At 53.9% G+C, this 14,926-nt stretch overlaps 2 protein-coding genes across 6 annotated transcripts in view; both read right to left on the bottom strand.

Annotated features, from left to right (window-relative positions):
• CSE1L (chromosome segregation 1 like) overlaps positions 1-2,655 on the bottom strand; it is a 42,626-nt gene extending 39,971 nt beyond the window's left edge. Inside the window, exon 1 of one of the 3 annotated variants that reach the window (XM_008274808.4) lies at positions 2,501-2,655. The gene's annotated coding sequence lies outside the window, so the exon portion shown is untranslated. Of the gene's footprint in view, positions 1-1,365; positions 1,471-2,500 lie in introns of those variants that run through there. The other 2 variants (XM_008274809.4, XM_051844940.2) reach the window with 2 other exon arrangements.
• Positions 2,656-8,464: 5,809 nt separating this feature from the next.
• ARFGEF2 (ARF guanine nucleotide exchange factor 2) overlaps positions 8,465-14,926 on the bottom strand; it is a 115,663-nt gene continuing 109,201 nt past the window's right edge. For all 3 annotated transcript variants that reach the window (XM_051844943.2, XM_051844942.2, XM_051844941.2), the window contains 3 exons: positions 14,497-14,635; positions 13,316-13,433; positions 8,465-11,812 (listed from right to left, as the gene is read on the bottom strand). In XM_051844943.2, coding sequence (XP_051700903.1) covers positions 11,636-11,812; positions 13,316-13,433; positions 14,497-14,635 — 434 coding nt within the window. In that variant the 3' untranslated portion in view covers positions 8,465-11,635. The remainder of the gene's footprint in view (positions 11,813-13,315; positions 13,434-14,496; positions 14,636-14,926) is intronic.

A 14,926-nucleotide genomic window follows, 5' to 3' on the forward strand; every position in this document is an offset into this window, starting at 1 on the left:
TATTATTCCATGTTATAGAACCACTCCTGGGGCTTACATCTGGGGAGAGGGTAAGCGTTCCAACGAATGGAAACTATCTGGCATGCACAAACATCAGAACACAGTCCAACACCTCAACGCACGGTCTGCTGTCCAGAGATCTCCACCACTTAGAATAAAAGCCAAGCTCCACACGTAGCCCACCAAGTCCTGTGTGACCTGGCCCCTGGGTACTTCTCCCTCACCACACAGCACTCCGGCAACTGGATGTCCCTCTATTTTCCGAATCTGTTCCAGTCCTCAAGCCTTTGCACTTCTTATTCTCTCTGCTCCCACCTCCTCTGTATGATCTCCGCTCTAATGTCTGTCACCTCTGGTCCATATCGGAGTGCCTCAGATTGAGTCCTGGCTCCATTTTCTATTCCAGTTTCTGCGAATGAGCACCCTGGCAGAACGCAAGTGATGGCCCAAATAGGGAGACCTGGATTGAGTTCCAGGCTCTGGGGCCAGTGCTGTAACACAGACGGTAGGTAAAGGCCACTGCCTGTGACGCCAGCATCCCATATAGACTCAGGTTCAAACCCTGGCTGCTCCAGTCCAGATCCAGTTCCCTGCTAATGTGCCTAGAACAGCAGAGGATGGTCCAAATCCTTGGGCCCCTGCATCCACTTGGGAAAATGGAAAAAGTTCCTGGCTTTGGTCTGGCCCAGTCCTGGTGGTTGTAGCCATTTGGGGAGTGAGCCAATGGATGCTAGATATCTCTAATTGTGCATTTCAAATAAAATTGTTTTTAAAAATTCCAGGCTCCTCACCTCAGCTGTTGTATCTATCAGGGGAGTAAGCCAGCGGATGGAAGATCTGTCTCTTTTGCCTTTCAAATTAAAAAACCAAAAAACAAAAAACTTAAAGTCACCCTCTTGGGGCCAGCGCTGTGGCACAGATTAATCCTCCACCTGTAGCGCCAGCATCCCATATGGACACCAGTTCTAGTCCCGTTGCTCCTCTTCCAGTCCAGCTCTCTGCTGTGGCCTGGGAAAGCAGTGGAGGATGGCCCGAGTCCTTGGCCCTGCGCCAGCGTGGGAGACCCGGAAGAGCTCCTGGATCGGCCTCGCTCTGGCCACTGCAGCCATTTGGGGAGTGAACCTGTGGAAGGAGGACCTTGCTCTGTCTCTCCCTCTCACTATAACTCTAGCTGTCAAATAAGTAAATAAAACCTTGAAAACCTTCATTCTGTCGTGTCACTCATCTGTGTTCTCCTCTCTTTCACCACTGAAATAAAAGCTCCTCAAGGGAAGGGACTTGTCCATCCTTGCTTTTTCACTGTGTTCAATAAAGTCATTAGATAGAAAAAGAAATGTGCAAAATGAGAGCAATTCTCACACCCACCCAGCCCTGCACAGGAAAGGGCTTCTCCCTGTGCCAGCCCTCATTCAGCAGGGAGAGAACCCCTGGCACCGAGCGCGAGGCAGGCGAGAAAGGGCTGGAGCGAAGCTGGGTTCATCCGGAGCCAGAGAGACCAAGAGCCGGGCACACACGGAAAGCAGGGCCAGAGACCGGGCCGGGGCCGAGGCTGGAAAAAGCGCTGGTGGGGCCGCAGCCGGGAGCCCGTTCTGCGCCCCAGCTGGGACAAGCCGGGGGGCGCGGCTTCCAGCAGTGAGAGGGTAACGGAGCAGCCAGGGCCTGCAGGGACGGCAGAGCCCACGGCATCCGAGCCTGGCAACGGCTGCTGACGCTGGCAGGCACCCGCGAACGCCCTCAGGGAGCTCGGGAGAGGCCAGGTCAGCCCAGGCCGCGGCAGCTCAGCGGGTCCTCAAAGCCACTTCTCGAGGCCCGAGACGACGCTAGTCGCATTCCGCAGATAAGGAAACGGAGGCCTGGCGAGACGGAGGTGCCTGGCCCCGAATCGCATCCCCAGGAGGGGCTAAGCGTGGGTTAACGCCGGGCGACCGGATACCAAGGCCTCCGCCCCCAACAGGGCCCCCCCACCGCATCTCGGGGCATCTACTGTGTCCCAGCCGCACGGGCCAGGCGAACGGAGGAGGCGCAGCTCAGGGGCGCTCCGGCCCCGCGGCAGCCGCGACCGCGCGCCCGGCCCCGCACCCCGGGCCCAGCGGGCCTCGCGCCCCGCGCACGCTGCGGCGGCCCGAGGACGGACGCGCCGGCGCGGCCAATGAGCAGCGGCCTCGGCGAGCGGCGAGGCGCCGGCGCAGCCAATCAGAGCGGCGCTGGAGGGGAAGGGGCGGGCGCCGGGGAGGCTCGTGTTAGGCCGCGCCTCGGCGGCCCTCACCCGTCTCGGGCCGCGGGGCCTGGGCCGGAGGCCCCCGCGGGGCGCGGCGAGGCGCGTCCGGGGCGGCGAGGGCCCCCCCTGGGCGCACTGCCCGAGGCAAAGGCCCACCTTCTGCCCTCGCCCCGCAGCGCGGTGCAGGGTTCCCCGCGCTCGGCAGTGCCGGCAGCGCCACATCCCTCTCTCGGCGGGGCCCCCCGAGCCACCCTGCTGGGCCGTGCACGGCCTGCGCCTCACCTCGTGGGGAGACGGGTTCGGAGGAGGGAATCCCAGCCGCGGGCCGTGGCCAGCACTACGCGCTCCTGCCGCCACTCCGCCTCACATTCAAACCCCGGCAAAATGGCGCGGCTGTGAAGCCGGGGGCGGAGCGCATGCGCGAGCGGAGCCGCGGCGGGAGGCGGGGCCACGAAGGCTCCGGGCCGGAACGGCCAATGGCGCCCCCGCTCTGTTCTGCGCTGACGTCACAGACGACAATGCCCTTGGGCTGCGGCCGTGGGTGGGCGTCACAGTCCCGGGGTTCGTGCGGCCGGCGCGGGGTGGGGGTGGCCTACTTGGTGTCCGGGCCTGGCGCACGGTGGGTCTGAAATAGCTGCTGAGTGACAGAGGCGTGGGCGGAGCAGCTCGGCGGAGAACTTCCCGCCCCTCGCCGGAGAGACAGAATAAACAGAAAAGTCAGTTCTTGGTCAGCGCTGTGGACGAAAATGAAGACCGGGGTGACGGAGGGGTGGTGGCTCCCGGAGGAGCTGCTCGGGGCTCCCCGGGGTGCAGAGCCACGGGGGAGCATCATAGAGGCGCCCTCGGGACCCGGGGCGAGACCCAGAGGGGCTCGGGCTCCGGGCTCGTTGCCTCCGTCTGTGGAGTGAGCCAGCGAGGAAGAGTGTCTGTAACTCCAACTTTCAAACAATTAAATAAATCTTAAAAAAAAAAAAAAAAAAAAAAAGCAGGGGCCAGAGGATGTGGGCCTCGGAAGCCAGCAACCCATTACAGAAGTGCCACCAAAGTTATATTTTTATCCTTTTTATTTTTTAACAGAACGTTCCGGTTTTTCTTCTTTTTTTATACAGAGAAGGAAAGAGAGAGGTCTTCCATCCGCTGGTTCACTCCCCAGATGGCAACAACCAGGGCTGGGCCAAGCTGAAGCCAGGAGCCAGGAGCTTCCTCCAGGTCTCCCACGCAGGTGCACGGGCCCAAGGACCTGGGCCATCCTCCGCAGCCTTCCCACGTGCACCACCAGGGAGCTGGATCGGAACCAGGGCAACCAAGGCTCAAACTGGTGCCCACGCGGGATGCCGGCGCTGCAAGTGGAGGCTTTGCACCAGGGCGCCAGTCCCTGTATTTTACTCTTTTTTATTTTTTTATTTTTTGACAGGCAGAGTTAGACAGTGAGAGAGAGACAGAGAGAAAGGTCTTCCTTTTTTCCATTGGTTCACCCCCCAAGTGGCCACTATGGCTGGCGTGTTGCGGCTGGCACACTGCGCAAATCCGAAGCCAGGAGCCAGGTGCTTCTCCTGGTCTCCCATGGGGTGCAGGGCCCAAGCACTTGGGCCATCCTCCACTGCACTCCCTGGCCACAGCAGAGAGCTGGCCTGGAAGAGGAGCAACTGGGACAGAATCCGGCGCCCTGACCGGGACTAGAACCCGGGTGCTGGCGCCGCAGGCGGAGGATTAGCCTGGTGAGCCATGGTGACGGCCGACCTGTATTTTATTCTTTAATTTTTTATTTGTTTATTTGAAAGGCAGAGAGACACACAGAGAGAACCCCCGAACATCTGCCAGTTCACTTCCCAAATGCCCCATAATCCAGGGCTGGGCCAGACCAGGAGATTGGTTGATTGATTGATTGATTGATTTAGATTTTATTTGTGGGCCCAGCGTGCTGGCGTAGCTGGTAAAGCCGCTGCCTTCTGCAGTGCTGCATGCCATATGGGCGCTGGTTCTTGTCCTGGCTGCTCCACTTCCGATCCAGCTCTCTGCTGTGGCCTGGGAAAGCAGTAGAAGATGGCCCAAGTGGTTGGGCCCCTGCACCCACGTGGGAGACCTGGAAGAAGCTCCTGGCTCCTGGCTTCGGATCAGCACAGCTCCAGCCATTGTGGCCATCTGGGGAGTGAACCAGCAGATGGGAGACCTCTCTCTCTGTCTCTTTCTCTCTGCTTCTGCCTCTGCCTCTCTGCCTTTCAAATCAATAAATACATCTTTTTAAAAAATATATTTTATTTATTTATTTGACAGGTAGAATTACAGTGAGAGAGAGAAAGTCTGCTGTTGCTGGTTCACTCCCCAAATAGCCGCAATGGCCGGAGCTGCACCAATCTGAAGCCAGGAGCCTCTTCCGGATTTCCCACGTGGGTGCAGGAGCCCAAGGACTTGGGCCATCTTCTGCTGCTTTCCCAGGCCACAGCAGAGAGCTGGACTGGAAGAGGAGCAACAGGGACCAGAACCGGCGCCCATATGGGAAGCCGGCACTGCAGAAGGCAGCAGCTTTACCCGCCATGCCACAGCGCCAGCCCCATAAAATGGTTTTTAAGGCAGTAATTTCAAGGAGAGCCTGGGTTTGGGTCCCAGCTCTGCTTCCTGCTTTGAGCTCCCTGCTAATGCATTCTGCAAAGGCAGCAGGCGATGGCCCGAGCGCCTGGATCCCTGTCACCCAGCTGTCGTGGGCATTTCGAGTGAAATCACAGATGCGAGATCTGTCAAGTAAAGTGAAAATAAGTGAACGATACATTTTGAAAAGCGGTATCAGTAGTTTGCTTATTGAAGTGGGCATTTAGCCTCGTGGTTAAGACGACCATGGAACACATCAGAGTGCCTGGGTTCAACTCCTACTTCCGGCTTCTGACTGTGGTTTCCTGTTAATGCAGACCACGGGAGGCAGCAGTGACAGCCCAGGTAACTGGGCTCCTACGACACACACGAATGTCCTGGGATTGCTTTGCTGACCCCTGGCTCCAACCAGGTCCTGGGCATTTGGGGAGCAAAACAGTGGATTGGAGTTCTCTCTCTCTGCCTCTCCAGTAAATAAATTTTAAGGCCAGTTTGCTTATAGCCAATGTCTGGTTAGTACGGTTTTCTGCACAGTTTTCTCCAGCTCCCACGATCTGCCCTCTGACCTCTCCCATGGACGGGGAGCTGCTTTTTCCTGTTTCTCACTCACAGCTCAAATTCACTCAAGCTAAGAAGTTTCCTAGAACACATGGGTTCCTTGAACATTAATGAAAAGAAATCCTTTAAGCAAACATGATTTAGGTTAATGAAGTCTGCAGATTTATGCAAGGTTTGGCATTTTCTCAGAAAGACAAAATCGCCTCTTCAAAAAACAAAAAAAACACTTGAGAGGCAGGGAGGGAGCTCCCATCCATTGGTTCACTCCCTAAACGCCTGCAACAGCCAGGGCTGGGCCAGGCCTGAAGCCAGGAGCCTGGAACTCCGGGTCTCCCGGGGGCAGGGGCCGCGACTGGTGCCTCCCAAGGTGTGCGTGCGTTAGCGGGAGCTGGAATCCCCAGTTTGGAGTCAGGCGCTCTGGGATGGAGTGTGGGTGTCCCAAGGAGCATCTTTTTTTTTAATTTTTTTATTTTTATTTTTGACAGGCAGAGTGGACAGTGAGAGAGAGAGAGAGAAAGGTCTTCCTTTGCCGTTGGTTCACCCTACAATGGCTGCCGCGGCCGGCACACCACGCTGATCTGATGGTAGGAGCCAGGTATTTCTCCTGGTCTCCCCTGGGGTGCAGGGCCCAAGCACTTGGGCCATCCTCCACTGCACTCCCGGGCCACAGCAGAGAGCTGGCCTGGAAGAGGGGCAACCGGGACAGAATCCAGCACCCTGACCGGGACTAGAACCCGGTGTGCCGGCGCCGCAAGGTGGAGGATTAGCCTAGTGAGCTGCGGCGCCGGCTGCAAGGAGCATCTTAATTGCTGCACCGACCGCTGCCCATGCGGACGTCTCGGGAAACAGGCACACCACCCAGGCTCACGCTCGTCCTCAGGAAGTGCACTTTGCCCGAGTGGTATCTCCGTCTGCAGGGACGGCACAAGTGTACTGTGACCCTGCAGCTCCCTTCCCAAGTGCCAGACAAGTGGCGTCCCGCACACGGCTGAGGCGGCCCGAACTGAACCAGCGTTCCCTGCATGCTCTCCTTCGGAAAAGGTTGGGTAAGCAGATCTCTGTTTTCGGTTTTCATTTTCTTTTTTTCACCAGAAGGTCAAAGAAGGCTGTACCTGCCACAGTGTGGCTTTGGGGTCCTGCTGCTGGAGGGACAAAGTCACTTCTGTTGGTCTTCAACCCTGGCACCGCTGACACCTGGGGCTAATTCCTTGTGCGGCTGTAGGAGGAGCATCCCTGGCCTCTACCCACTGGATACCCATGGCCACTCTCCCTCCTTGCTGTGACAACCGCAAGTGTCTCTAGACACCACCAACTGTCCCATCTGTCCCAGGTTGAAAACCACTGTCCTGGGTATCCACCACATGCTCTGAGAGGAGGTCTCCTTAGAGAGGCTCTTCCCCAAGGGAGGGAGTCTGCTCTGCACGGAAGCCCATGAAATGTAGCACCCCTGAGATCAGCACTTGCACGCCAGTGGATTGACAGAGAGGACAGGTGAAGCTGCACAATCATTGCAAAAGCCAAAGCCGGACTTCACAGTGAAGAATGGATTCTGAAAGAGCAAGTCTTGGTTTTCGTTTGAAGTTTTAACACTTCGATGTACTTGAAAGACGACGTGACAAGGGGAGAGCGAGAGGTCTTCTACCCTCAGGGCGCTCCCCAGATGCCGGCAACAGCAAGGCTGGGTCAGCTGAAGCCAAGAACCAGGAACTCCAGCCAAGTCACCCACATAGCTGGCAGGGCCCAAGCACGTGGGCCGTCACCTGCTGCCTTCCCAGGTGCATCAGCAGGGAGCGGTCGTGGAAGGAGGCAGAAGAGTTCCTCCCGGGCATTCTAAGAGGAGACGCGGTGTCCCAAGCCACAGCTACTCCACAAAACCCACACCCCCCCCACCCTAGATTTTATTGCTGCCTTATGTGACCACCTGTGTGAACCCCAAGGTCACCTCCACTTACTCAATGCCCAGTTGGGTGCCCCCCAGTCATCTCCGTAATCCTGCTGTCAATGCCAGTCCAGTTTTCTCCTCTTGGGAACTGACCATTGCTCAAATTAGTAAGTTGGCTGGCGCCGTGGCTCACTAGGCTAATCCTCCACCTTGCGGCGCCAGCACACCGGGTTCTAGTCCCGGTCGGGGCTCCGGATTCTGTCCCGGTTGCCCCTCTTCCAGGCCAGCTCTCTGCTGTGGCCAGGGAGTGCAGTGGAGGATGGCCCAAGTGCTTGGGCCCTGCACCCCATGGGAGACCAGGAGAAGCACCTGGCTCCTGGCTCCTGCCATCGGATCAGCGCGGTGCGCCGGCTGCAGCACGCTGGCCGCGGCGGCCATTGGAGGGTGAACCAACGGCAAAGGAAGACCTTTCTCTCTCTCTGTCCACTCTGCCTGTCAAAAAAAAAAAAAAAGTAAATAGAAAAAAATTAATAAGTTAAAATGTGTTCAAAAGATATACAGAATCTTCTCACACCTGGACTTTTCTCCTCTTTCACTGTGTGTGTGAGGGAGCTTTACTGAAAAATATTTACTCACAAATTATTTTCCACATCAACAATTCCTCTTGGGATGCCTTGCATCTCATACTAGAGCTCTTGGGTTTAAGTCTTGCCTTTGCTTCCAACTCCAGCTTCCTACTAATGCATCCTGGGAGGTAGCAGGTGATGCCTCAACTACTTGAGTGACTGCCACCTACATGGGAGACCCAGACAGAGCGCCAGCCTTGCACAGCCCTGGCTCTTGCAGACACTTGGGGAGTGAACCACTGGATAGAAGATCTGCCTCTGTCTCTCCTGCTCTTTCTGCAACTATGGCTTTCAAATAAACAAACAGATCGCTTAAAAAATGTTTTAGGGGCTGGTGTGGTGCAGCAGGTTAAGTGGCAGTTTCCTGCTAATGCACCTAGAAGGCACCAGAAAATGGCCCCGGGACTTGGGTTCCTGCCACACATGTGGGTGACCAGAATGGAATTCCTGGCTCCTGGCTTCAGCCTGGCCCAGCCCTGGCTGTTGCAGGCATTTGGGGAGTGAACTAGCAGATGCAAGATCTCTCTGTTGCTCTGCCTTTCAAATAAATAAATAAATCTTAAAAAAACAAGGGTTTTAAAATAAAGAAACACATTTACTTTTTAAAACTTTATTGATTTACCACCTGATCAAAGCATGGGATATTTTAACAGTATTATACATAATTTTTTACATAGAAAACTTTACATAGCATTTCATATTATATAATTCTGCTTATTCTTTCAAAAATGTTTACATCCGTTGGGCAGGGGATGCTTTTCATTAAATTACCAATATTAAATGCACTTAATCATTGTGTGTAGATTTAATCAAAGTAACTACTAACTTTTAGGCATTTGAAGGAGGTAAAACATACATTTTGCACATAAAGAAATATTTGATGCAAATATGCACATAAAATTTTGTAAAAATTAGAACACTGAGAAGAACTACACCTTCGACGAGTGTCCTTCTTGAAGAGCAAGGATTCCCAGGTAGATGCATCCTTTTATACATTCAGCTTTGGTTTCTTTGTTCCCCGAATTGCAAACTGCTGACAGCAAAACCCCAGGACTTTGTGCGAGGTCGTTGTCTCCCTTAACACAGACCCTAACACACCCGAGAGCTGCAGGATGCGGGCCCAGCTCCTGCTGAAACAGGTGTCTGTCTGCAAACCAAGAGGAGACTTCTGAATGAGACAGTCGCGCTTGCATTTGTAGCAGGCTCCTTTAACCACCGGAAAGACTACTAAACGTTTCGCCATCTCCATAAAAGAACAAAAGAAGTTTTAATTTTTTTTTATTTTGTACAAAAGTCACATGTCAGAGGAAAGTGCTGTATTTCCAGATCCTATCATACGATTTTCATAACGCCTGCGTTCTTTGGTTGTACGTGGGGAGAGCAGGGGAAAGGCGCATGTTAGGAATGAGCTTTCCCGCGCACTGTGGGTTAAGATGGCAAAGCTGGTGGTTTCCTAACAGTGAGGACGCAGACTTGAAGCAGCAGGATTGCAACGAAAACCCTTAGACACCTGGAGCGCAGAACCAACACCAAGAGCTTTCCGAGGCAGAGATAAGACCTTGGTAAACGCCGTGCTGCCCTTCATGAGCCAGGCGAGCGGCACCCAGGCCCACGCTGTGCAGCCAATGCGTCCGCATCACATGTGCTCGCCGTGACGAAGCAGGACAGAATCACACCGACAAAAGAGTCACAGCTGCTTGGCTTATTACGGGAGGCGACGTCCCCCGCTGGCCACTGGCGAGAAAAATGAGTTTACGTCCAGTTTTTATAAAGTCCACTGCTGGTACAATTCGCATGCCTCACTCAGAAAATGAAATCTTCTGAATGACAGAAAGAAATCCAAGCCTGAATGTTTCGGGAAGTGACAAAATGCACCGATGCGTATCCCACCCTGCCGGAGGCGTCAGAGACGCTGGGAAAACGCGGGTCAGGAGAATTCCAGCTGAAACCTGGGGAGGAGGGCGCAGGGACGCGGCGTGGGCAGGGCAGACGTCAGCGCAGACCTGCGCGTCCCCGTTCACGCCTCCAGTCCAGGTGTCGGTGCAGGCGTCTGGCCTGGGGAGGCTGAGGCGAGCTGTGAAAGCCACCAGGGGCCCCGGGACACGTGGTGCCAACCTCGCTCAGTCACATCCCCCAGCGTCCCCTCCTGCGAACCCACACGGCTCCCTTTCTCCACTGTAGGTCAAGGACGGAAAACCTGAAACCTGCTCTTGTTTCTCTTTGGTAAAAAAATGAAAACACTTTTTGGGAAAGAACCGAGTAGACAAGAATACTGCCGGCTACATCCAGCCACTTCTCGAGGCTGCTCAAAATAAAATGAGACAAGAACTTGGGAAATGGGTCTCTTGGTGAGCAAAAGCACCGGAAAGCCTCCTCCGGAACGCAAGAGAGATCTGATCGGACAGCCAGGCTCCCAGATGACGAACGTCCAAGCACCAGCGTCGACAGCAAACAGCCCGGTTTCCAAGGCTATGGGAGGGCGTGGGCAGCAGACTGGACATCGGTCGTGCTGGGAACACTTCCCCAGCGCTCACGTGTGCTCTAGGTGAGCAGTGGACGAGGGCAGACGGTGAGGCGAGTGTTCTCTTTCTCTTAGACGTGGACTGAATCAAATGCGCAGGCTTGGGCCGCGCGTGCGTCCTGCCCGCATGTACGCGAGCTGCACTGGCACCCGGTTCTGCTGCAGCTCAGGGTATTGCTCCAACATGAACGTAAGAAAGACCCGAGAATCCAACCTTGCCCAAAAATTCAGCTCCTAGGTGCAAATGAACGCGAGTGCTGAGCGTCGGCCCTCCCCACTGCTGCCCCAGGACAGCCCTGGCTCCACCCACGCCTCCTGGCTGAGGGGGTTCACGCACAGTGACGCTAACCATCAGTACATGCACTCTGCAGAGGTAAAAATAAAAAGGTTTACTCAAAGACACGTCAAGTCTGGGTGAGTCACTACTTCACTTTCATTCCTGTTGCATCTACTCGCCCTTGGAGCGTGCTCAAGGACACTGCTCGGGGATTCGAACCCCCATCCACAGGTACTCACTCGGAGGAAGGCTCACCACCTTCCTTCCACTGCCGGCTTCTCCTATGGACTTTTTCTCCTCAAGTCACTAAGACAGCGAGAGCCGTGAGGCACTACATTATTTTTTAACCTTGCAAGCTCTTTAATTGCACTAAGTTAATGACTAAATTCTAAATTCTGTCTTCAATCAAATCTTCAGTAATGTCTTTGTCAAACACTTTGTAAAAATCACTCAGACGGGAACAAAGCACAAAAACGACCCTTCTTTTTGCTCCCTCCCCCAGACTAACTCGGGCTGACTCCTGACAGACACTCAGACTTCTCTTACACACTCAGACACAAACAGCCCAGCCCATGGGAGGCGGCGGATAGCCGTGACAAGAAACTTTATTAACACTCTCTAATAGTCACGAACTGTACAGCTATGGTCACTGTTTTCCAGGAGAGTGACTTCCTCCGACAAACACTGGCGGCCGAGGACGGGAGCCTGCTAGGAAATGGCGGCCTGTGCGGGCGCAGATCTGACAGATCCGTCGGTGACGTGGGGCGGCAGAGCGGAGTGCGGCTCCCCACCTGAGAGCCGGGGACGTGGACGAGGCCAGCGCAGAGGTCATCCTTATCCAGGCCGTCCTGAGAGCCGAGGAGACGCTGCCTCCTGGGTTCCGTGGGACCTTTCACACGATGCGCCCGTCTGACACGGCCTGATGAGTGTTCCGCCGAGCTGCGGCAGTGGACCGCGGGGGCCAGGGCTACCACGCTGGGGACAGTGTGGCTGGCACCCGTGGTGGCTCTTCTGGAATCCATATCTTATACACAACACCTATCCGTAGGAAGAACTTCCGCAGCACTGCTCGCAGCTCGGGGATCAGGTCAAACTGCATAATTTCACACAAGTAGGGGTAGTACCTCGAAGCGTGTGCTTTGAACTTGAGACGGGAAAGAAAGAGAGACAAAGTCAGTCATGCGACAGCCTCTTTTTACAGCAGTTTTTCAGAAGTACTCATCTCACCCTGGAACTTCTTAAAATGCCCCCCCTTTAAGATTCATTTATTTATCTGAAAGGCAGAGTAAGAGAGAGGCAAATGCAGAGAGGATCTTCCATCCGCTGGTTCACTCCCCAAATGGCCGCAACAGCTGGACCTGGGCCAACCCAAAGCTAGGATCCAGGTAAGCTTCTTCCAGGTCTCCAGGTGGGTGCAGGGGCCCGAAGACTTGGGCCATCCTCCACTGCTTTCCCAGGCCACAGCAGAGAGCTGGATCAGAAGTGGAGCAGCTGGGACTTGAACTGGTGCCCATATGGGATGCCGGCACTACTGGTGGCAGTTTTACCTGCTACACCACAGCACTGCCCCTAATCTATTTTTAACAAAATAAGTTAAATCTAATTAAAAGACACTTCACTTTGCAAGATTTTTGCAGCGACTTTCTAATCACAAGAAAAGGCACTTGGGGCCAGCACCTGCAGTGCCAGTATCCTATATGGGCATTCATTTATTTTCAAATAAATAAATGTTATAAAAAAAGTATATTAGGATAGGGGCCGGCACTGTGGCACAGAAGGTTAAGCCTCCACCTGCAGTGCTGGCATCCCATATGGGCGCCAGTTTAAGTCCCAGCTGTTCCAGTTCTGATCCGGCTCCCTGCTAACGCACCTGGGAAAGCAGCGGAAGGTGGCCGAAGTCCTTGGGCCCCTGCACTCAACTGGAAGACCCAGATGACTCCTGGCTCCTGGCTTCAGCCTGGCCCAGTCTCAGCCCCAGCCGTTGGCGGCCATTTGGGGAGTGAACCAGCAGGTAGAAGATGTCTCTGTCTCTCTGTATCTCTGCCTTTCAGCTAAATAAATCTTAAAAAAAGTTTTCTTAAATAAAATATATTTAAAAAGAGATATTAGAGCATTTCTACCAAAAGTAACTGCTCCTTCCTCTTAAAGATCTGAGAGGCAGACAGGCAGTGAGCAAACTCCCATTCAGGGAGTTCATTCCCGAGATGCTGCAACAGCCGGGCTGGGGCTGGGGCTGGAACCAGGAGCTCCCACGTCGGGGGCGGGAACCCACTACTTGAGGCAGCACAGCTGCATCTCACGGTCTGCAGGACGCTGGATTCAGGAGCCAGAGATGGGACTCAAATCCAAGTACTCTGATGTGCGACTTGGACATCTTCACTGCTCGGCCAGATGCCCACCCAGCCCTTGCATTTCCTAAGTTCCCAGGTCTACGCCGGTGGTTCCCAGCCCTCTCCTCCTGCACTGAGCCACCGCCCCGTTCCCAGCAGCAGCACGCGTGTTTAAACGCCAGCCTTCCTCAGCTGAGGTCCTCCACAGAAAAAGGCACCCGCGGCTCGAGTGAATGAGCTTCTCTCCAAAGAACCCGGATGGGCCTGTTAGGCAACCACCTTGGAGAACCAAGGGAAAGGTGGAAAGCCGATCCTACCTTTTCGTCATTTATCTTGAGGGTTTTGGTTAGAAGCAGCAACAGGAGACTTGTCCAGGCCTCCCGATGACTTTCAGAATTCACGGTGATGAAATAGGCGAGAGCGTCACCGCACACCCTGAAGGGCCGAGAGCAGGTGCGTTAGCACCCACAGTCAGGGCGCCACCCAGCCCCTCAGCGAGTGTCCACTCAGCACCGCCTGGGCACGTCACCGCGCCTCAGCTCCTCCAGCCATAAAAGGGACGCACAATCGTACCAAACTCAAGGGGCTGTGCGGAAGGCGAAACGAAGTGAGGATGCTGATGGACAGATTCGCTCCGGCCTGGCCAGGCCCCGCTCGCAGCACACCAAGAACTACTGTCCACACTCATGTAACTCCTTTCTCACCTCTCAAAATCCAATGGCTTTTAACATGCTATGCTAAAATTCTGACAGCTGGGCATCTCCTTTAGAAATGTGCCACTGAGCTAGCCCCTTTGATGAACTCTCTTTTGACTTGTTTGTCATATATTCTCATTGTAATATGACAACCAGACACACAAAAAATTATAAAGGAGAAAAGCATAATCCTATCACCCTAAAGAATATACGACAATACTTTGGCTTATTTCCTTCTAGGTCTTTTTTCTATTCTTAAAAACTATTGCTGAAATTGGCCAGAAAATATAATTTTGCTTTTTTTTAATGGGGGTAAAACTTAGTCTTAGGAAAATTAATTTTTCAACTTCATTTTTAATGGCTATAGCTATACCAGCATGGGCTGGACCACAATTTACTCATTCCACAGTTGAGCTGTTTATAAACTTTTCTATTGCAAGTTTGCACTGAATATTTCACTAGAAATCCTGCTATTTCTACGTTTTCTGAAGCTGATTCTGTAAGAGTGGAACTGCTGTCAAACACAAGGAACATGTTAGGGCTCATGGTGTGTGTAACAGACCGGTCGCTGTACACCCCCCACCAGCCCTGCAGGAGGGCGTGTGTCTGGTGTCTGACCAGCGCCGTGTGTTACAGTTTTTAAGTCTTTGGAGTAGAAGGTGGCTCAGACCCGGCATCGTGCCGATGTCCAGCAAGTTGGGAAGCTGGGTGAGAGTGCCCTGCTTCTCTGTCTGGGGCTGCTCCCTGCTGTCCCTGCGTCCCCGTTCGAGCAGTTCTCATTAATCGACCTTAAGCCTTCTTACGTTAGAAGTCGTTGCTGTATTTCTTCCCAGGAATCCCGGCGGTTCTCATCCACATACATCCGAAACAGGATCCTCAAACAACAGGCCAGGCTGCTGGTTTCTTGTTTTAGAAGATTGGGTTTAGACTTGCCCTTAAAACCTAGAGATCAGACAGTCATGCGAACAGTGCAGAGCTCTGGCTGCTTTAGGAAATCCTGAAACACGGCTCAGCTGAGCGTCAGACAGAGGCAGTCTCCGTCATCCTCTGCACTGGAGCCGTTCACGCCACCTCTGGAATTTGCTCATTGGCTGGGGAGCCATTACTTCCGTCTTCTCAAATTAACAGCTCTTGAATTCTAGCACTTTTCTTTGCAAGATTTATTTATTTTTTTAAAATAGGCAGAGTGACAGAGAGAGGGAAAGACAGGGAGAGATCTCCTATCTACTGGTT

The sequence above is a fragment of the Oryctolagus cuniculus genome, chromosome 11, assembly GCF_964237555.1.
Source record: "Oryctolagus cuniculus chromosome 11, mOryCun1.1, whole genome shotgun sequence".
NCBI lineage: Eukaryota > Metazoa > Chordata > Mammalia > Lagomorpha > Leporidae > Oryctolagus > Oryctolagus cuniculus.